The sequence below is a fragment of the Pyrenophora tritici-repentis genome, chromosome 1 (assembly GCF_003171515.1).
Source record: "Pyrenophora tritici-repentis strain M4 chromosome 1, whole genome shotgun sequence".
Lineage (NCBI taxonomy): Eukaryota > Fungi > Ascomycota > Dothideomycetes > Pleosporales > Pleosporaceae > Pyrenophora > Pyrenophora tritici-repentis.
Genome location: NC_089390.1, coordinates 323049 through 345253, shown reverse-complemented (window position 1 = coordinate 345253; position 22205 = coordinate 323049). Strand labels below are relative to the sequence as shown.

At 51.1% G+C, this 22205-nt stretch overlaps 7 protein-coding genes across 7 annotated transcripts; 4 read left to right on the top strand and 3 right to left on the bottom strand.

Moving 5' to 3' along the window:
• Positions 1-2571: 2571 nt before the first annotated feature.
• PtrM4_001300 (uncharacterized protein) lies at positions 2572-5322 on the top strand (the record flags this gene model as incomplete). Its single annotated transcript, XM_066102585.1, has 1 exon — positions 2572-5322. One exon carries the CDS (start codon positions 2572-2574, stop codon positions 5320-5322), a length of 2751 nt encoding a protein of 916 aa, XP_065964787.1.
• A 273-nt stretch (positions 5323-5595) lies between these two features.
• Positions 5596-7791, top strand: PtrM4_001290 (uncharacterized protein; the record flags this gene model as incomplete). The annotated part of the gene is made up of 1 exon (XM_066102584.1): positions 5596-7791. One exon carries the CDS (start codon positions 5596-5598, stop codon positions 7789-7791), a length of 2196 nt encoding a protein of 731 aa, XP_065964786.1.
• A 3104-nt stretch (positions 7792-10895) lies between these two features.
• PtrM4_001280 (uncharacterized protein) lies at positions 10896-13864 on the bottom strand (the record flags this gene model as incomplete). The annotated part of the gene is made up of 5 exons (XM_066102583.1): positions 10896-11075; positions 11382-11859; positions 11907-12125; positions 12627-13409; positions 13458-13864. The coding sequence occupies 5 exons, from the start codon at positions 13862-13864 to the stop codon at positions 10896-10898; spliced, it is 2067 nt and encodes a 688-aa protein (XP_065964785.1).
• A 409-nt stretch (positions 13865-14273) lies between these two features.
• Positions 14274-15754, top strand: PtrM4_001270 (Glyco-trans-1-4 multi-domain protein; the record flags this gene model as incomplete). The annotated part of the gene is made up of 2 exons (XM_001941729.2): positions 14274-14604; positions 14655-15754. 2 exons carry the CDS (start codon positions 14274-14276, stop codon positions 15752-15754), a joined length of 1431 nt encoding a protein of 476 aa, XP_001941764.2.
• A 343-nt stretch (positions 15755-16097) lies between these two features.
• On the bottom strand, positions 16098-16661 carry PtrM4_001260 (uncharacterized protein; the record flags this gene model as incomplete). Its single annotated transcript, XM_001941728.2, has 2 exons — positions 16098-16450; positions 16508-16661. The coding sequence occupies 2 exons, from the start codon at positions 16659-16661 to the stop codon at positions 16098-16100; spliced, it is 507 nt and encodes a 168-aa protein (XP_001941763.2).
• A 1514-nt stretch (positions 16662-18175) lies between these two features.
• On the bottom strand, positions 18176-19799 carry PtrM4_001250 (uncharacterized protein; the record flags this gene model as incomplete). Its single annotated transcript, XM_001941727.2, has 2 exons — positions 18176-19148; positions 19348-19799. 2 exons carry the CDS (start codon positions 19797-19799, stop codon positions 18176-18178), a joined length of 1425 nt encoding a protein of 474 aa, XP_001941762.2.
• A 1692-nt stretch (positions 19800-21491) lies between these two features.
• On the top strand, positions 21492-22053 carry PtrM4_001240 (uncharacterized protein; the record flags this gene model as incomplete). Its single annotated transcript, XM_001941726.2, has 2 exons — positions 21492-21672; positions 21722-22053. The coding sequence occupies 2 exons, from the start codon at positions 21492-21494 to the stop codon at positions 22051-22053; spliced, it is 513 nt and encodes a 170-aa protein (XP_001941761.2).
• Positions 22054-22205: the final 152 nt, after the last annotated feature.

The window sequence follows — 22205 nt, the reverse complement described above, 5'->3', positions numbered from 1 at the left end:
CTTTTCAGAATACATGTAGGAGAGTCAGCCATGCACATCGTAGTTTTAGAAAAGAAGAAGAGAGAGTGCTGGTCATCCAGATGCGATAGTCCTGTTTTAGCTTTACACAACAAGGCGCGATAGAGAGAAGAAGAAGATAGAACAGAGATGGCAACAAGCCGGCCAAGCTGCTATCAAGCCAAATGTGGCCCCTGCTTACTAGCCTTGTCGATCAACCACAGGTCTACAAGAGAACCGTGCCACCCCTCTATCTAGGTATAGCTATACCTATATATTCTAGGCCGCTAGTGAGCAGGGGCCACATTTGGCTTGATAGCAGCTTGGCCGGCTTGTTGCCATCTCTGAGATAGAATAATAGTGAAGAACTGAAAACACCATCAATCTAATTAATGCTATTTTCAGAAACGACAACGTTATGTACTTATTTTAGAGTCAGAATTTGATATCATCGTTGTCGCTGCTTTTTGTTTTAGGCAAAAACAACGAGATTGTCGGATCACAGATATCAACGATATCTCAGCCACGTGATCGGCCGCACTGATCTCGGTCACGCGAGCAGGCGCACTGATCGCGGCGTCCGAGCAGCGCTCAGACCAGAGCTCCTATAACTAGCTCTTCCATAGTTCTCCTTCGCAAGACAATCAATCAGAACCATCACCGAACAGAATGCATTCCTAGTTATCGTTATTTCCTTTTAGCACTGGTGCTACAGCCCTAACAACACCATCTATGTTTCTATGTTCACTTTTAGATAAGAAAGAATAGAAGTGAGTAAAGGAGTAATAAACCCAAGGGCCAGTTCCTTCGTCTTCTAAACCCACTACGCACTGTGCACTGCACGTTCGCAAACTCAGAAAACCATTCTCTTTGGCAGTAGTAATTTTGAAGCACACAACCCATAGATCCCAAATTCGTAAGTTTTGGAAAAATATACAGCAGAAGTGTGTAAAGAAGTAAAGAACCCCAGGTCATTTCCTATACATACCCACTGCTGCCCATACACCAACGAGATCATCGTACAGAGAAGCGTCGTTTTTGAAATAGACACACAAACACACACCATCATGATGTACACGCAAAGGTTTTGGCGTAAGAAGACATCCTGACCTTCCTGTCCAATTTTAAGTGTTCAACCACGTCGCCAGCAGGGAGAAAGTCATTGCTCATGGTGATTATCTATTTTAGACTGGACAAACAGCAGACCCCATAGCTTTATCGTCTCTGTTCATGGTTCAATAGAGTATACATAGAAGAACCTCCGCATTTCAGGACCTCAACATGATTTTAACTACTTTCAGGCGCCACTCTGGTAATCAAGGGCCAGGAGCGGCAGCGAGCTCATCTCATCGCTGGTAACATGATTTTCAGGCAAGAGAGACAGACAAACACGTCCATACAATTTCTCCGAAGTTTTTTAATAAAGAGGGAAGGAGGAAGAGCCACATCTTACGATCATGGGCGTATTTTATTCATTCCAATCTCCACATCTGCAGAAAGGGCGGACGGGATACTGCAGACTCATGCCACTGGTGTCGCAGGCTTCCAAGGAAAGGAAGGCAGGCAGCACCCTCCATCAAGAATAGCAGTACGCATTTTAGAGAAAAAGAGGGAGAGGAGCCACATTGAAAGCGGTGAGGTTTTGATTTAAAGAAGGGAGATAGCCGCTGTAGAGAGGAGGAAGGGTATTTTCGAGAAAGGAAGGGAGGAGGGCAACAAACATAGGCTTTGATGCTGAGTACTTTCAGTTTAGAAAAGAGAGACAGGCGGCACCATCCGTACATGACCAGGGCACTTTTTTTAGAAAAAGAGAGGGAGAGGAGCCACATGGCAAGTGGAAATGTAGGTTTTTGGTTTAGGAAGGGAAATAGTCGTTGTAGAGAAGAGGGAAGGAAGTTCCGAGAAAGGGGAGGAGGAGGGGAATAAAGATACAAATAGGCGCTTGCGAATTTCAAATTAGAAAAGAGAGAAGGCAGCACCCTCCATGATCTCTCGAAACCACGCATTTAGAGAAAAAGAGGGAGAGAAGCCACTGTCGGAACATGCGCGTACAGCCAGCCCGGCGAGTTTTTCCGGGCCGGAAGCTTGGACCACTAGTTAGACCAAGCTTCCCGCTTAGCTCGCAACCGTACATATGGAGATCTCTCCATCCAGCTCTTGCTCACTACTAATCAAATACTATACACTTTGTTCGTTGCAACGACTGCTAGTATTCGACACCTTTGCCGTGTCAACACTGATCAGTGGTTGATATGACCACAGATCGGCAAGACATCTGTGTACAGAGGGCCCATCAGCATTGCGTCTGTGTAGCCTAGGTAAAGAAGCGACTCTTAGTACGACCTTGTATCGTATTAAGCAGTGCGAAGAACAGATCCGCCCACGAGCGTTCGTTTCGGCTGACGGAGTCTGAAAGAGATCCAGAACTAGGGATCTGCGTCAACTACGCACCAAAACCCGACAAAATCACCGGCGAGCAACCCCGCCACAGTCAACCCCGCGACGAGCGACCTACGGGCAATCTACAAGCGACCCACAGGCAACCCCGCGACTCACAAGCAACCCACCGGAATCATGCCTACAAGCATTACTACCCGGCAATGGTACCCAAAGGTGTACGCGGACGAGTACACCAATACCCAACTCGACATTGCAACCGATGCTATTATCCCTGGTCAGATAAGCACTATTGCTATCGACTGGATGATACAGGCCGAAGAGAACGGAGACTTTGACATCATGCTTATTCAAGACTTCCAAGAGACATTTGCAGGATGGTCTCTCAATCATTTCAATGCAATGGACATGCGAGTCCGTACAGCAGTCAAGAACATACTCCGCGACCGAGGTGTCTACATCGAGAAGAACAGCCGCAACACCATCGCACAACAGCTAGTCAATCTCCTTAGCCTTACACGCTCTCCCGACTGGCCCATTGACGAGCTCAACGTTATGCGACTCAACCCAGACTTCAAATGCCGACAGATAGCAGAAGAGGCACAACACGCTAGAACAACTCAACAAAGCAGCAACCCGCCAACTCAAAGCGCCAGTATAAACTATGCGCCATCTCCTGCTCAGGCAAACGTAACAGCCCTCACCAACCTCGCAAAGGTATACAGTGAGGAGGAGAAGTTCAGTGGCGACAAGTATGACGTCCTCGACAACAAGATAGTCATCTTTAAAGACCATTGCGAAAAGGTTGGCATTACGACACCAGCACAGTACAAACTTGCAGTCTCTACTATGCTTAGAGGCAAGGCCTCAGCATACTACTACAACTACATTGCTCCACTCAACCTAGACTACGACAGCATTATCAAGAAACTAGGGGAGTACTTTCACACGAGCGAGAACTACCAAATGTTCTTAAGTGAGTGGCGCACCATTATGCTGAAAGACGTCATCGCCAACAACCCCGACAAGACACTCACCCAGTGTCTCGACATAGTCATCGACAAGCTCCAGCTGCTGCACCAGGCAATGACTCAACAGAATGGACCAAGCGAGCTCGCTCTTACAAGCCAACTTATTGCTGCCTGTCAAGGCGTCGAAGCATGTAGCGCAGTCCTTATCCGCCCAGCTTCAACCTTTGAAGCCGCTGCCTCAGAACTCCGCAACGCTGTCGGCAACTGGACGCGCTGCCATCCGCGCTCACAGTTCAACTGCGAGGAGTCCGATCCGAGCGAAGACGCGTTCTACACAAACCGCCGATACAACCGCAACGATAGCGGACAACGCGACAAACCGCGCAACTATAGCGCACAAGGCCAAGGCGAAGGATCCCGCAACTACAACCGCGGAGGATCCCGCTTCCAACGCAGCTTACCCCGATCGCAGTACAACGATGATACACAGCGCCGCAATAACAGGAAGTGCTACGTCTGTAGCAAGCCAGGCTGCTGGTCAACTCGTCACTCTAGAGAAGAGCGAAAGGAAGCGCAACAACGTTTCCGGACGTACGTGCAGACCCGCAACGTCGATATAGACTACGAAGCTTTCCTTGCCCAGTTTGAGGGCATTGACCTTAATGACGACGACGATAACGGCGGCACGGACGAAGAACTCGACGCGTTCTTCAACAACGACCAGTTTGATACAAAGCACCAGTTTCTCACTGCTACCTGCGGTGCAGTTGATGGAGGAACAATGGTACGCAACCTCAACAACGCCGCCGCTCTACACGCGATCACGAAGATCGACCCATACGCCGGCAACGACATTGCCAAAGAGGCAAGCCACCTCTTCACACTCGATCACCGGTACGGGCGCGAGCAGTTCCAAGGCATCATGCCAGACACCGGCGCGGCCGGAGTGTCTACAGCAGGCAAGCAACAGGTTACAGCGTTACACCGCATCCAACCGTTATGGATTGACAAGTCAACTGCTGGCCGACACCGGATCCGATTTGGGGATAACCCGGAGTGTGTTTCTATCGGCGACGTCAACGTCCAGACACCCGTTGGAGTGATTAGGTTCGCTGTAATGCCTACTAACACACCGTTCTTACTCTGTCTTGATGACATGGACCGCCATGGCATCTACTTCAACAACGTCGACAATACGCTAGTTCATCAGTCCAAGGAGTACCCAATTGTCCGCAAGTGGGGGCATCCACGGCTTCTTCTCAACAAGCAGGAGACTGCCACCCACTATCTCACCGAAGGAGAACTCCAGCAACTCCACCGACGTTTTGGGCATCCAGCCGCCGCACGCCTCTACAAAGTCCTAGTAAAGGCAGGCCACGACGACATTGACAAGACGCTAATTGATGAGATTAACAAGTTCTGTCATCAGTGCCAGATAACTGCTAAAGCACCAGGCCGATTCCGCTTTACTCTACGCGATGACAACCTCGACTTCAACTCCCGCGTCATCGTCGACATTATGTACATTGACAGTAAACCAGTCCTCCACGCCGTTGACGAAGCAACTGCTTTTCAAGCCGCCCGCTTTCTTATAGACATAAAAGCAAGCACAACATGGGACACGCTGCGCGCTATGTGGATTGACATGTACGTTGGACCGCCCGACACTATCGCGACCGACGCTGGCACAAACTTTGCGAGCAAAGAGTTTGTTGATAATGCCAACGCGATGATGATAGAAGTCCACGAAGTACCAGTTGAGGCCCATCACTCGATTGGCAAAATTGAACGCTACCATGCTGCCATCCGACGAGCGTTCGAAGTCATCTCCGCCGACATCGGTGCATCTACGACGACGAAGGATGACATCCTCCAGATGGCTGTCAAGGCTGTCAACCAGAGATGGCAACAAGCCGGCCAAGCTGCTATCAAGCCAAATGTGGCCCCTGCTCACTAGCGGCCTAGAATATATAGGTATAGCTATACCTAGATAGAGGGGTGGCACGGTTCTCTTGTAGACCTGTGGTTGATCGACAAGGCTAGTAAGCAGGGGCCACATTTGGCTTGATAGCAGCTTGGCCGGCTTGTTGCCATCTCTGCTGTCAACGACACCGCCGGACCTGAAGGACTTGTACCAACGCTGCTGGTATTCGGCACCTATCCACGTCTCTCCAAGACATCACCGCCATCTCCCTCAATCACCGCGCGCGCAACGGCAATACGCAAAGCGATGGCAGAAGTCCGGAAGATTAAGGCAAAGCGACAAGTCAATGAAGCTTTAGGTACCCGTAACGGGCCAAACAACATCGTCACGCAAGTACTAGAACTACCGCTGCAGAGCAACGTCAAGGTGTGGCGTGAAGGCCTCGGATGGACTGGCCCGCACACTCTCCTCGCCCTGAACGACGATCAGACTGCTGCTATCGTCGACGCTCATGGGAAACAAGCAAGTTTCCGCATCACCTCTGTCCAGCCGTATCATCAAGACAACACTACAAATCTCCCGCGACCTGACGAGGAACAGCACGGCGATGAGGAACAGCACAGCGAGCATCAGCGCGACAATGACGACTTTATTCCCCCAGAAGAGCCACCGCAACGCCGAGGACGCGGCCGTCCCAAAGGCTCCAAGAACAAGCCGAAGACACACGCTGCTAACCTCGCACAGCGCGAGAAAGACGACATAGTGCTAGCCAGGACACTGCGCACTACCGGTAAGATCACGACACCTGGAGAACCTTTTGAGCTGTCAACCAAGACAGAGATTGACGCTCTCATTACCCGCGGCGTCTTCCGCTTTGAGCCATTCAATCTAGCCAAGCATGGCGGGATCCGGATCTTCAAGTCCCGCATTGTCAATGAAGTGAAAGGCAAGACCACCGATAAGCCGTACGAGAAATCTAGACTAGTTGTACAAGGCTACGCCGATGATGGCAAGAAGATTGTACTCACCCAGAGCCCCACGATACAACGCGCAAGCCAGAGGATCATTATTGCTCTTGCACCGGTATTGATCCAAATGGGCATGAAGTTATGGCTCCGAGACATCACGCAGGCGTACACGCAGTCCGACGACCGCCTCCAGCGCACTATCATTGCAGACCTGCCTGTACAACTCCGCAAAGTGTACCCACAAGGAACCATCATGGTCGTGGTGAAACCACTGTATGGCATCGCCGAAGCAGGTGCCTACTGGTGGTCAACATACTTCAAACACCACACGACGACACTCAACATGGAGACGTCTACGTACGACCCATGCCTCCTCATCTCCAAGGCCACCGACGCTGGAACAACCACAGGTTTCGGCATTGTTGGCATGCAAACCGACGACACTCTTGGTCTCTCAGACAACGCATTCGCTGATAGAGAGGACAAGGAGCTCCGTTTCAAAGCTAAGGACAAAAAGTACCTCACAGACACTGACCCTATCGAGTTTAATGGCTGTATGGTACATCTTGGCAGTGGCAACGTCATTACTTTACGGCAGAAGAAGCAAGGTGAGAAACTTGAGAACGCTGTTGATGCAAAGTCCTACATACAACAACGAGCACGAGGAGCATATATCGCGACTATCTGTCAACCAGAGGCAAGCTTTGATCTCGCCGCTGCAGCGCAAGCGACTGAACCGACAAAAGAAGAAATATCCAGATTGAATAAGCGCATTAACTGGCAGAAGAAAAACGTCTCTCGCGGACTTAGCTACGTGCCTATTGAGATGAAAGATCTCAAGCTATACACGATGGTGGACGCCTCGTTTGCCAACAACAAGGACATGAGCTCTCAAATGGGATACGTTATTATTCTTGGTAACGAGACTGCATCTTCAGACGGCAGCTTTAAGATACGTGGCAACATTATTCACTGGTCCTCCACTAAATGCAAACGCGTCACAAGGAGCGTTCTAGCATCGGAGATCTATGCAATGGCACATGGCGTTGACATTGCACTGGCCATCGGCACCACGATTGACATGATTATGGACCGACTGTCTTTCCCTAAGGTCTCTATTGTCGCATGCACGGATTCACGATCCTTGTACGACTGTCTCGTCAAACTCGGCACTACTAAGGAGAAACGTCTCATGATAGACATCATGGCATTGCGCGAGGCATACGAGCGCAACGATCTCATGGATATCCGCTGGATTGACGGCAGAGACAACCCAGCAGATGCGATGACAAAGGCAGCGAGCAACTCTGCTTTAGAGCATCCCATTGACACCAACGAGCTCGAACTTCGTGTACAGGGATGGGTGAATCGCGACACCACAGGCATCGAGCCTACGAACAAGCCAGGCACCAAGCCTACGAACAAGACAGGCACCGAGCCTACAGACAAGACAGGCACCGAGCCTACAAACAAGACAGGCACCGAGCCTACGAGCGATGGCACCGAGCCCACGATTGATTGTGGTGAGAACTGAGACGGACACACATGCACACACACACAAGGGATGAATGGGTTGCATGTATTTGCGTTAGCCGGAATAGGAAACTAGATACTTTTCTAGGAGCAGGATATTGTAGCAGATTCGGGGTACTTGGGAGCTGACTGTACGCCGTCACAAAAAGAAGAAAAGCCAGTGTCGGAACATGCGCGTACAGCCAGCCCGGCGAGTTTTTCCGGGCCGGAAGCTTGGACCACTAGTTAGACCAAGCTTCCCGCTTAGCTCGCAACCGTACATATGGAGATCTCTCCATCCAGCTCTTGCTCACTACTAATCAAATACTATACACTTTGTTCGTTGCAACGACTGCTAGTATTCGACACCTTTGCCGTGTCAACAGGCGCACAATGATGTGGCTCTCTCTTCTTCTCCTCTCCTGAATAAAAACACATAAGCAGGCACTTTATGGAAGTGTTGCGTGTCCTGCCTTTTCTAAAATAGCAGAGACATCATGAAAATGGCTGTTCCTCCGCCTCTCCTCTTTTTACTAAAAATTCTCAGCATCCAGCTCATGGAAGTGCTGCGTGTCTCTCTTTTCTATACTAGAAACACATATGGTCGCCTCAGATGGCTGTTCCTCCCCCTTCTTCTCTCTTTACCAAAAGCATACAAGCAGTCACGTTATGGAAGTGTTGCCCGTCTCTCTTTTTTAATCCGAAATCGCAACGTCATCCATTTATGGCTGTTCCTCCTCCTTCTCCTCTTCTTACTTGAAACACCAGAATAAGATTTATAATGGAGGTCTTCTTGTCGGATCGTGAGTATCGGTAGGTGCGTCAGCTGCTCAACGATGCCCAAACAGCCGACTCGATCCTACTTCGGCTCTACTCGTCTCAGATCAGATACAACTCTGTAGCACCCTCATGTAGTAACAAGGAGAACCATCACCGAACAGAATGCATTCCTAGTTATCGTTATTTCCTTTCAGTACTTGTGCTATAGATCTACCAACACTCCTTCTGTTTTCCTTTTCTGGAAATAAAAACCTTTGACCAATATAGTTATGTGGGTCTGCTCCTTTCCTCTTTTCTAGAAAGTTCAAACGCGATGATGTATGGAGGTTGTCGTCTTCTTCTCTTTCTACACTAAAAACGAGGTCCGCGATCTGTTTATGGTTTTTCCCCTTCCTCTTTTCTCAAAAAGGCCTTTCTTTCATGCGATGGTGACCGTCTTTCTCCTTTTTGTGGGACTGAAAATACAGAAAGCACTGTGCTATATGGCTCTTGTTCTTTATCTTTTCTTATAAAAGCTATGGGCTATTTATGCATGGAGGGTGCTTCCTTTCTCTTTTTTCGAAACTAAAATCATGGATTTTTCTATGCCATGTGGCTGTTGACACGGCAAAGGTGTCGAATACTAGCAGTCGTTGCAACGAACAAAGTGTATAGTATTTGATTAGTAGTGAGCAAGAGCTGGATGGAGAGATCTCCATATGTACGGTTGCGAGCTAAGCGGGAAGCTTGGTCTAACTAGTGGTCCAAGCTTCCGGCCCGGAAAAACTCGCCGGGCTGGCTGTACGCGCATGTTCCGACAGCGCCATTTAAATTTCAATTCAGAAAGGTGGAGGCAACACGACCATGGTGTCACTGTTTTCAATGTTTTCGTAAAAAGGAGGAAGTAGGGGGGAGAAGGAGGGAAGGAGACATAGTTGGGATATGTTGCGAGTTGTTTAAACGCAAGGAGAACAGACAACAACCTCCATGTACGGTGTTATCACTTGTTAATGAGAAAGAGGAAAAAAGTGAGGAAGAGAGAAGGACGGATAACAACATGGAGAGTTGTCATTTCAGTTTTAGTCCAGACAAACAGACCACCAGAACAAAGTCCATAAAATCTTGTTGTCAAATTTCCAAGATTCCGGAATTTTAGAAACCAGGCAGGGCAGCAAAAACCAGCCATAAACAAAGCTCGACTGCGCTTTTTATTTTAGACAAGTCGTCGGGACAGAGCCCATCCATTCGTATGATGTATAATTTTGGAAGGAGGAGAAGAAGAAGAAGAAGCAGAAAGAGGAGGAAGACGACGAACCACATCCCTTGCGTCTAGGTCTTGTTTTTCAGGCAGAGAGCGCACACAAACACCTCCCATGGCGTGCTTGCGGAAATTTTTAAGTAAAACTCGGAAAAAGACGAGAACCATCACATGTCTTCGTGGCACAGTAATTTTTTAGTCCAGACAAACACCACACCACAACCCACCGCCCATTACCGACGGTACCGTCATTTTTAGAATTTTATGTAAAAAGTAGAAGAAGACGGGAAATGCCACATTTGACCTTTCCGATATTTTTGGTCCAGGCAAACACCGCGACACGCAGCCCATATAGCTGTAGCAAAGGGTTTTTTAGATTTTCATATTTACTGTTGGAAGGCCTTGTACGATCGTACGGTGAATAACAGTAGCTAAGGTAATCTTGTGTATTGGTATTCTGGTGTATGATGATTCTACGAATGTGGGGGCTACGAAGGTATACATAGCGTTGGGTCCGAGTTGGGCCGAAGTAGGATCGAGGCGGTACATTGGGCCTTATTAGGCGACACACCGTGTGTATGCCGACATTTACAAATTTTTAGGAAGAAGAGCCAACAACTCCATGCCGATCTTCATTATGCTTTCTAATTAAATAAAAAGACGGCACAAAACCCACGGCACCCCATTATACGATGGCGTGACAGTTTTAGAAATTTTAGAACTTTCAGGAGAGGCAAAGAACGGGATAGACTCCATGCAGGTCTTGTTCTGTCATTTTTAGAAACAAGAGGAAGAAAAGTGCATTTTATGGATGAGAAAGGAAGGTAGGAAGGGAGGCAGAGGGGGGGTTTATATACCTCTCCATCTGCCGCCAAGCCCGTGAGTCCCGTGACCTGTGACTCCGAGCTGGCCGTCAGCTGTCAATGTACAAACGGACACTGCGACATCACACATGCGCCTCCCCGCTCCACGTTTTGAAAATAATATCCACACATAACATTCAAAATATACATACATAAATACTTCCCATGTGACTTATCCTACTGTACATATACTGCACAACCCAGCCCCCCTTATCCTACCCTCGTCCCTTCTTCAATACGAATCCCTTAGTTCATCTTATACTCACTCCCTGCGCCCCCACACCAACACCGCCCTTCACCTTCCTTCTCCACATGTACGACGACATCCATACCGCGGTCCTTGAGGAACTGCTGCGAGCGCTCGCGGACGTCTTCTACATCTGCGGCGCGGGAGGCGATGATGTGGATGACGCCGAGGATGCGACGCTGTTTTGGGGGATGGTCGTGCGAGTGTGCGTGATCGTGGGCATGATCGTGTGAGTGGGAGTGGCCATGGTCATGGGAATGTGAGTGTGAGTGGTCGTGAGAGTGGGAATGTGAATGTCCGTGGTCATGGCCATGGTCGTGGCTATGACTGTGGCTGTGGCTATGGTCGTGATCGTGCGAGTGATCATGGTCGTGATGCTCGTGTGCGTGATCGTGGTGATCGTGTCCGCTTCCTCCGCAATCATGCTCTTTTGCGTGAGCTTCGGCGTGTGCGGCACCTTCGTCTTCGAGCCAGAATTTCGGTACGGCATAACCGATGACACCTCGTAGGGTGCCCAGTTCACCCAAAGCATTACGGATGCCGTACTCTACATCGTTGGGTAGACTGAGCATGAGCCTGGCTCCACTTGACTTGACGAGTGGGATGGCTGAGAGAAAGATGAGAATGGCGATGATGCATGAAGCGATAGGATCCCATCCATACCAGCCATAGTATTTCGTGAGGAGGGTGGAGACGATGACGGCCACGGAGCCAAGCGCATCGGCGAGGATATGAAGGAAGATACCCTGCATATTCTCATTGTCGTGAGAATGCCCATGATCATGGCCTTCGTGTCCGTGGTCATGTCCGTGTCCATGGTGAGCATGGCCAAAAGCAGTGAGACCGACAATATTGACGAGGAAGCCAAGTACGCTGACAATCAAGAGTTCGTTAAGACGATGGATCTCGTGGCCTTCCCAGAGGCGCTCAAAGGCATCAAAGATGATTTCCACACTAACAAGTCTGACTAATGTTAGCTTGCGCTTCACTGGAAACTGGATGCGACTTACAAGAGAAACACGCCGTTTGCAAAACCCGACAGCGTATCGATCTTTCCATACCCGTACGGGAAGCGAGCGTTTGGGCGCCATTTGCTCATGACTGCAGCTGCAAGACCCACTGCGAGACCAGCGCAGTCGAAAAGCATGTGAATACTGTCTGTGAGCAACCCCAACGACCCACTAACAAAGCCGTAGAAGAATTGGACCATCATGAATCCCAAGTTAAGTCTATCCGAGTCAGCAGGTTCTCCACACTCTCAAAGACAAACGAAGACCTACACGCCAAAGTATGCAATGCGTCGCGAATCCCTCTCAATCAACACGCTATGTACAATCGAGCCGGGAGTCGCGCGCGCAATGAGAAAAGCCGAGATCCTCGAATGGTTTCCATGAAGATGGTGATCGTCATGACCATGCGAATGCTTATGTCCGGCATGTCCATGACCATGCGAATGAGGTACGGGTGACCGCGTATCGAAAGCAACAGCTCCAACCAACAATGCACACACCCAAGGAAATGCAATGCTGATGTGCCCCGCGGAATAATGCTCCCAAAAGCTAAATGCGAAAATGAAGATGCCGCTCAACTTCAACCCCACTTGTTTCTGACTCCGTAACGATGTTGGAAGGGAAAAGTATACAAGTGCCACGGCGGATGCAATTGACAAGCTGGAAAAGCTAAGAGTATGGTGGGAAAATGACAAAGGAGAGGATGCAACAAGCGAATACAAAAATGTTGTGACGGTTAGAACGAGACCAGACGCAATTGTAAGCAATTGGTTCTCGGAAGTGTTGGTGAGGGGCGAGGATGGTTTTGGCAGAGAAGCGCGGGAAGGCACTCCACCCATGTATGAGCCCTGGCTCTGCGTACCGGTCATGATAGACCAGCGAGCTGTAGGAAGCGGGGGCGGGGCTAAGAGCATCGTAGTCAGAAGCGCCGCATATCCAACTAGACTTCCTGCTAGATTGCCCGAAGTCGCGATATCAGCGACCATAGCCAAAAAGAGTGCGCCGCATGTCGTTTTCCGGGTCCTGAACGTCCGCCGCATATCGTCCCAAGGTGTGTTTTTGCCCGGCCTCTGGTCCATGGCTCCAATTCCTGCGCCTAGTGCAACCAACAGGAGCAGCGCTGTCTTTGCCCCTCCCAGCTGTAGGGTAGCATAGAATGGCAGTAGCACGCCGGCTACATTGCTCGCCATGCGCATGGGCGCATTGGCTCGATTTGACTTTTCCTCCTTCCGCCTGTCTAGTGGCTGCAAAGTGGAATTGACCTTTGCTATTATACCGACTAACAACAGCGTCGCAGAGGAAAGAACGAGCGAGTGTAATAGCGGAGAATCGCCAAGTGTCTTGTTCGTCTCCAATGCGGGCGCTGCCCCCGCCACGGCTTCTGACAGCGTTGTTGGCACCTTGGGCATCCGCCTGACGCCGGCTGGATATGCTATTGAGGCGAAGAGGTACGGCAAGGGAATGAGGAATGCGGTCAGGGCTTCGGGTAGTTCCAGCCATGATCTATACGTCATATTAGCGATTGCCAGAATAGCGCACAATTGTCCTTACGAGGTCGCGGCCGAAAGCGCGTGGGGCGTCTGAGCCGGCGACTCTTGTATTGGCGATACCGGCGAGAAGCCATATTTGTCAACAACCGGCGTCTTCTTCGATCTCGCGTTCAAGAACGGCTTCAACGTATACGCCGAATCAGATGATGTCGATCGTTCGAGACCGTGAGTGTGCTCGTGCGCGTTTGTGTTGTTGTTGGCATAAGGCGAGGATACCGCGCCATGCGAATGACCGTTTCCATTCATTTCGGACCGGGCATGTCGGTGACCGTGTTTCTTCTCGGGCGTGGAAGCGTTTAATGCACCGTTTGCATACGAAGACGCTTCGGGCGTGTATTGTGATATGGAACGCGCATGACTGTGTGCGTGCGCCGTGGTAACGATGGGCAGGGCATACGTCGACGCCATGTCGTCGTACAACCTTCAGGTGCGTCGCGACACTGGTCTTGAACAAGTCGGCGGTGTGGGGCCGCAAATGGTTGAGGGGACAGAACGGGTGCAAAAAGTGCTTTTGCTATACAAGGTCTCGGCGGAAGTATGGCGTAGCCGTAGATTCAAGCCGGCGGGGTGTCAAGGCGCGAGGTCACTGCATTGAGGCTACTACGCCGCCGCCATCTGATAGCAGCTTGGGGCCCTTAGCTAGCATTATCACGTATCAACTTTCAGGGGTCTTACAGATGGACATGACTATCTTAGCCGACTTCCCCTTTCGGCCACGCCCCCGGTTCCATCTCCGCAATCCTTGGCACTGACGCACGACGCCGAAACCCTTTCCCGCACCCGTCTCGCAATTGGACGGTACTAACAAAACACCATAATGTTCGACGACGACACCCCCGAAAAGTACGCTAGTGTCTTTTCTGTGCTTCTCGGTGTTGGTGTAGTCTTGTCAACGCTGTTTACGCTTTTGCTGGTCACGTTACCCAGGCAATATGATCCGTACAAGGATAAGCCGCTTAGGTTTGTGGGCGCGGATGGAAAGGAGATACCTATGAAGACAAGAGATGGGAAGGATCCGGTTCACTGGAAGCAGGGACGGTCTGTGCAAGTTGTGGTGTTGGGAGACATTGGCCGTTCACCCCGCATGCAGTATCATGCTTTGAGCATCGCCAAACACGGCGGTAGAGTGTTTCTCATCGGCTATCAAGGTGAATAGCATCCTCTTGGCGTTTATGCACACGGCTAATACGAAGTACAGAGTCTGAGATACTTCCGGAAATTGTCTCGAATCCATTGATTGACATCATCCCACTTTCACCGGCACCGGGTTTCCTACGTTCAAGCAGCAAACTTCTCTTCCCCTTTCTAGCACCGCTCAAAGTCCTCTGGCAGGTATGGTCGCTATACCGCGCACTGGGCTACCGCTCTCAGCCAGCGAGATGGACTCTCGTACAGAACCCACCTTCAATACCAACACTCGCTGTAGCCAGCCTGGTATGCTTCCTCCGCCGCACTGACCTCGTAATTGACTGGCACAACTTTGGCTACACGATCCTCGCCATGAAACTCAGCCCCACCCACCCCCTCGTCCAGATATCAGAAAAATACGAAAAGCTCTTCGCAAAAGCCGCAACCCACCACATCACCGTAACAAACGCTATGGCCCGCGTCCTCAAAGCCTCCTACGGCGTCACAGCCTCGGCCCTCCACGACCGCCCGGCCTCCATCTTCCAGCCCATCACTCCCGAGGAACGCTCAAACTTCCTCGCCCGATTACCAGAGACAGCCCAACACGCCGCCGACCTCTCGCCTACTTCGCAATCCCCCTGGAAACTCGTCGTCAGCGCCACCTCGTGGACCGCCGACGAAGACTTCTCCCTCCTCCTCTCCGCCCTCGTCGCTTACTCCGCACAATGCACGTCCAAAACCCATCTCCCCAAACTCCTCGCCATTATCACGGGAAAAGGGCCGCAGAAAGAGTACTACCTCGAACAGATCAAGCAGCTAAACCAAGAGAACAAACTCCTAAACGTTGTTATTAAAACGGCGTGGCTATCACATTCAGACTACGCTCTTCTCCTCGCTGCAGCGGACCTGGGTGTCTCGCTACACACGTCATCTTCTGGCGTTGACCTCCCTATGAAAGTCGTTGATATGTTTGGTGCGGGCTTACCTGTTGTGGGTTGGGGCAAGTTTGAGGCGTGGCCTGAGTTGGTGAAGCAGGGGGTTAATGGGTTGGGGTTCCAGAGCGAGGAGGAGCTGGCGTTGCAGTTGGAGGCGTTTTTTGATAGGGATACGAGGTTGAGGGAGACGTTGAAGAGGGGGGGCGTTGGAGGAGAGTGGGCATCGATGGGATGATGAGTGGGATGCTGTTGGGGGGGAAGTTGTTTGGGCTTTTGTGATGGGTGGGGTGTGTGAGAAGGGGATGGAGGGGGTGGTGGTGAAGATTAGTAATGTGTTTGCCAGAGAACATGGATCAAATGCAAAAGATCAGATATCAGGGTATAAAAATGCAATTAGCTGCCTGTCTGCCTATGCAACCCAAAAATCAAAAACTCCACATGAAAGCCTTGATATCATAACCGTGAGACGACCCCATCCCCAGAATATTACAACCATCCCAAACACCTCATTAAAGCCCGACCCCCCCAAATCTTGCCAGTCTGACATATACCCCCATGCTCTTGTAAACTCCAGTCATCTACAAGAAAAACGCCAACCCAGCAATGCCAACAACGCCCACAAGCATAGACCCAGCGATCTTGTTTCCAGAAGCAGCGTTTGGTCGCCCAGTGTTCTGCACGGCTCCAGCGCCAAAGTTCTGGCCGTTTCCGTTCTGACCGCCTTGACCACCACCCTGGCCACCCTGGCCCTGGCCGCCGTTACCTCCACCCTGGCCACCCTGACCGTTTCCGCCGCCGTTCTGGCCGCCTTGACCACCACCCTGGCCGCCTTGACCGCCTGCGCCGGTGGGAGCAGGGGCGCCGTTGGGCCTGGCTCCACTGGGTGTGGGCACGGAGAAGTTGCAGGCGCGGATGATTTCGTTGACGTCGTCTGTGTTTTGTTAGAAAACTATAGTGGATAGACTGGGAAAGGGAAAGAGAAACATACCTTTGCGACCAAGGAATCCTCCATTCGAGTTAATGCAAGCTGCACAAGCGGGAACAGCAGTGGCGGCGTTCTGGTCGTTGCAGATGCAGCTAAGTTCAGCAGCGTCGTTGTCGTTTCCACCTGCTATTGTTAGTCTGGAATCTTTTACATGCATGGTGATGAGGGAAACGTACGAGTGTTGTTGTCGCAGTTATGCGTTAGGATAACGACAGGGTTGCAAGTATCGCGGCATGCCAGGGGAATATCGTCGTAGTCGACGTCGCCAACATCGGGAACACCGTTGTTGTTGCGGTCGCCGTCCCTGATGTCATCGCGGTCGTCACGGTCGTCACGGTCGTCGCGGTCGGGAAGAGCGATGACGGCGCTGGTGAGAGCAAAAGCGAGGGCGATGGATTGGAAGCGCATATTGAAGTTTGAGAGTGAGAGTTTGTGAAAGTATCAACGATTGACTGAAGAGTGTTTGGAACTGTTGGCTGTTGTGATGATGTTGTTGTTGCTGTGTTGTGATTATTTTTTGGAGCAATGGGCACCTCAATTATATATCTTCATCATGTATACAACGCCCAAGTGCCCTTCGTCATCTCTCACAGCCATGCTTGACAATCTTTTTCCCAATCCTATGCAAACAAGCTGCCATCGTGGGTGATGAAGGCGTAGTCGGCTTGGCAGTGGCCCTCGTGCGCCCCACGCGTATCGGGCCGTTGTCGGTAACCATGGTTCTGCGTCACTGTGCCATGGGGAAATCTTGGTCCAGTTCCTGGGGTGGCGTATGCCTCTGCGGCTTTACAGGCATCGTACTGGCTGACAAGTGGTCGAGTGTGTCCCAAGGCGCCACAAGTCACCACCGGGACGTTGCGTTGTGGGTATGTGTCAAGCCCCATGAGCAACGTAACTCTTCCAAGCCGACTTCGCCAGTAAGATTGCAGAGCTTGATCTTGGGCGACGCGACTGCGGAGCCATGTAAATCTTAGCCAAGGCCCACAGCCTCAAGGGTGGTAAATCATTTTACGCATCGCAGCAATTCCAGAGCGGCTTGGCGAGAAGAGAATTCGAATTACCACAAAGTAAACATGGATAAGTTGTTCCTGGGACCTGGCTACGCGCGTCCCAGCGGCGCAGCTAAGCAGAGGAAGGGCCTTGGTGGAGTACGAGCGATCGACAGACTGACACGAAAATGCCGAGAGATCCAGCAAAAGATGCCAAGCTTCCGAATGACCTCTAAGATTTTCCGCCGCACACAAGACCGATGCGTTTCAGGATAGAACCAAGTTATGCAAGAGCAAGATGCAAACAGCGCAACTGACGCGTCGAGCTTGAAAAATAGTTGAATTTACCACAAAGTGAAAAAACAGCAAAAATGGTATCTCGCGCGCTCGCTATGCTATGTATGATGTAAGGAAAACGCTAGAAATGAACGCCAGACGCGACGCAGATTCTTCAAAGGGTCTGCTAAGAGGCGCGTGATGCTGCTTTGCGTAATACACTGCAGGAACGTTGGAAAGCCACATGGGTAGGCTAAAAAATCCCATCCAGGAATAGATACCATGCGTGTTGAGCGACGATGGTGTTCGTAGTAGTCTACGTTTGCAAGTGCCGTGGTCGTCGTCATCCAGATGGGTGTCGTGTATACCGTTGGGCCGACGTGAGAGCGGTGTAGTAACCCAAGTCTCATTTTGAAACACTTGATCGTTTGCCACTGGGCGTCAAGGGCCGCGAGCCTGGAATAGAGCCGGATAGAAATGCACGTGACCCTTTCCGAGCTTCCGGCTTAGGTGGCTCACGCCTTGTATCCTCTGGCTTCAACTCTCCAGTAAGCCATTGGCCCATGTGTGTCTGCCACCTCTTTAGGTCATCTGCCTTTGATGCCTCTCTAAGCCTCCTGTGTCGTACTAGTCTTTCAGCAACCTGACGAAGAACGATCTTGGGGGGTTGGTATTCGGCCAAGTTGCCTGGACTCGTAGTTGTATCGCGCTCAAGATACTCCATGGTTGCTGCCTCCATCTTCGAAAGTGTCTTCCCACCAGCGACGTCCTTGGTCTCCTTGGTCTGAGGGTTTGTCCATGTCCCCTTTTCCCAATGGTCAAGTGGTAGATTCTGTAGCCCACTATCCACGTTGAGACGCTTATACCATCGATGCTCTCCTTTGGCTATCGTCCGCATCATTTTGTGGCGGTCTTCACCTTCAGTATATTTGATCAGAACGTTCTTGAACACAGCCAGCTTCTCACTCCATTTCTGAAGCGCTCTGACCTTGCCAAGAGGCCCAGGCCAAACAGCAGCGAAACCGTCGTTGGTGGTGTCTGGTCGTCCAGTTCCAATAGAAAGCAACAGTCCTGGTTCGCAATCATCCCCTTTCAAGGACGCATGCTCACTATAAGCAGCATATGAAGGGTTGTTCTCCCGGATTCCTCCATCTTTAAAACTCATTTTCCGTCCCGTACCCAAGTCGGCAGTGAGCATTTCAAAATAAAACGGCGCAGCTGAGGTTGCACGCGTCACCTGCCATATCTTCAACTTGTCTGCACCAGGATTATAGGACGTCACCCACGGTGGGGCAATATCGGGATCGTATTGGTGGTCATATGAGCGGAGGAGATGGGCTTCATCTATCCGACCGTTGTGAGTTGCGGTGAGGCAGATTCTGGTGAAGGTTAGCTCTGAACAGACGCCTTGGGGGTAGCGTGGGTAGTCAAATCACGCCGCATTGAAGATAACAGCCCTGGCGTATACACGACCATGTTTCGGCCATGTAGACTGACAATACGGTCGACGTATACGTCCAGCAGAGCGATGCAATCATCGAGGGCGTGAACAACTCTAACGGGCATGAGACAACTTACGATTGACATATGCGTTCTACCGGCTTAGTCCCATTCGTCCATGTCGCAGCGGAGCTCACAGCGATGGAATGCGCGGACGTCTCGCCTTCCGGATCCCAAGGGTGCCAATCATCTCCAGTACAGCTCTCATGTTCCTTACAATACTTCCTCACAATATCTTGCACAGCCTTCTCCAACGGCCTGTGGTGGTACTTGGTGGCGAGCGGCAACATATTCCTTCTCTGTCCAAACAACTCATGTCCTACTTTTCTGTAGATTTCCAGGCACTGCGGTACACTCATACGTAATCGTGCCAACATGACGGATATGAGGCCGCCTGTACTTGTACCATACATGAAATCGAAGTAGTGGCACGGAAGTAACTCGTCTTCATTGAATTCGCGCCGTCGGCTTCCGGGCACCGGGCCTTCATCTCGTTGCAATCGGCGTTCGCATTCGGCAATCTCGTGCATAAGGCGTTGAATGATGAGGAGACTCGAGTAACCACGTATGCCACCGCCATCTACCGTACTGGTTAGCATATCCGTATCTACCCTGCATGTTTCTGGTGTATACACGCAACTCGCATTATGAGATGCAGCCTATCGCGGTAATACGTATTCTCAAACTAGAGAATCGCATACCGAGGATGCTCAATCAGAACAGGGGCTAGAATGACGTACCTAGCGTAAGTATCAAATCATCCCAGCAATTCTCCTTGGTAACGCCCATCTTCCAGGTTTCCCCTGTTTTATCGTGCTGAGTCGCGCTGGTGCGAATCGTTTCTATACTTATCGGCCTTGATGCCGGCTCCGAGGGTGGTCGCAACATAGGGTCGGCGCGTGCTTTGTGTCTACCGTTTGCGCTTGGGGAATGCAGCCTCGCGCGGGTTTGTGGTGGGAAAAAGTTGGAGAAGTCAGGAGGCGGATTGAAGAGCAAAGAGTATATCAGGCAAAGAGGAAGCGGCGACGGGAAGAGCGCAGTGCATATAAGGCTGCAGAGAGCCTCATGACAAGTTGCGCGACTTGTTGCTAGAGGCGCGACAACTGCAGGTGGATGGGTGGGCGAACCGCGGGAGTGGCTTCATGCTACCGCTAGCAAAAGCGTCCCGGCGTCTTGACGAATTAGGTAGCAGAGTGGGCGGCGGAGCCCCTGCTAAGCCTCGGGGGTCCAATATAGTCGTGAGGCTTGTCTCTCGATTGCGGTCACTTCTGCATCGAAGTTCAGAAATGCCAGGGGATGATCGAGTTTGTGTGACGCGGAGAATAGGGTGATGAGATCAGCCCGCCTTCCGCAATCCTGCCCGACTTGTTGGTAGTGAAAGAGCAAGCGAGAGTCATCTTTGGTCAGTAACAGACAGTTTGACTCAGCCCCAGCTTGTAGGCAAACTCGTTCGCTTCGCTGCCTGCACTGAGTCAAACCCGGAACAGAAAGTCTGGCTTGCCTCCTCAACTGCAGTCTTCTACCCACAAAAAAGCAAAACCGGAGAAGTTTGATTTTCCAGACGGACTGACGCCTCCTTGTGACCTTTTGCTCCTGCCTGCTCAACAAGCGCAACTTCTTGCTGGTCAGTACCAAGCCGAGGCATGTCCGAGAGCGTCACCTGGATGGCGTTCTGGGGGCAGACTGGCAGGTGACGCATGGTTCCTACCGTTTACTTTATTCAAGTCCATCTGGGGAACAAGAGAAGGTGTACCACACTCTAGAAAATACACCGTGTATACTTGAATTAATGGAAATGTCTCTTGTGATGGCCGGTGACGAAAGAGAAGGCGTTTTGGCTGATGTTGAAACACGAAGCATCGCTAAAAAGCCGTTGACCAATCACATCACGACGGGTCACAGCCACTTCAGCCACGGCTACGTCAGGCCACCCAGGAAGGCGCAGCCGCCCAGTGTGACGATGGTGGAAGGGTCGACGCTCTTTGATGACCTAGACCTCACTCCACCTGCCACACTCGCACCGTTACTACTCACGCGACCCGCCCAGCCTCTGCGCCTATACAAACCACAATCCGCCATATAATCGCCTACAAACAATAACGCCCTTTGCGACCAAGACACAAGCAACCGTCGATAGCCAACTTTTGCCGCCCATCGCAGCAGCCTCGTTCTCGCCCATTCTATCGTCTCAGCCTCACATCTCTTCTTCGTCTGTCGTGCAAATGGAAGAAAGCATGACGTTCAAATCCGTGTCCTCGCATGGAACGTCGTCTAGCAAGGCAAGCAGCCTGTTCAGTCTTAACGCGGACAGCAAAAAGTCGATTCTCGTCTACCGGTACCGTTCAGGCGCAAAAGGACTGGAAATCAAGACCGAGCGCGATCTTTGTGCGGAGCTCGACCAAGGTACGTAGGCCTGACGTTACCGTGTATCCAGCGCTAAAGCCGCCCACAGACCCTAACCTAGCCTTCGTACGCGTTGCAAGGAAGCCGATACCGCGTGGCAACAGCAGACTTGACATCTTGAACGAGGACTTGCTGTCACCTGCCGAACGCGAAATGTACGGCGAGAAGCCCACGCTCAAAGCCTCGGTCGCCAACGTCGGACTGCCCACGATGGCAAGGTGGAAGCACATGATCCTTGGCAGCTACGAAGACCTCTACATCGTCTCACGGTTACATACACCCTCTCCCGAGTCGAGCAAGAACAACAGTCCTGAATCTAGCCAACATGTCAGCCCCGCAACGACATTTCCAAACGAAGCACTACACGCTCCGAATGCGTAGAGGCAGTGGGAGGCCTGGCCCGGTTTCTATTTTGGGGTCTTCTAGATGATGGATGGTGTCTCACCCTCCTTGCGTCCACGAGTTGTAGTCCACTCAGCTGGGCCAGCAGTGACCACATGCTTAGGCCGGAAATACGTTTTTTTTGTACGCAT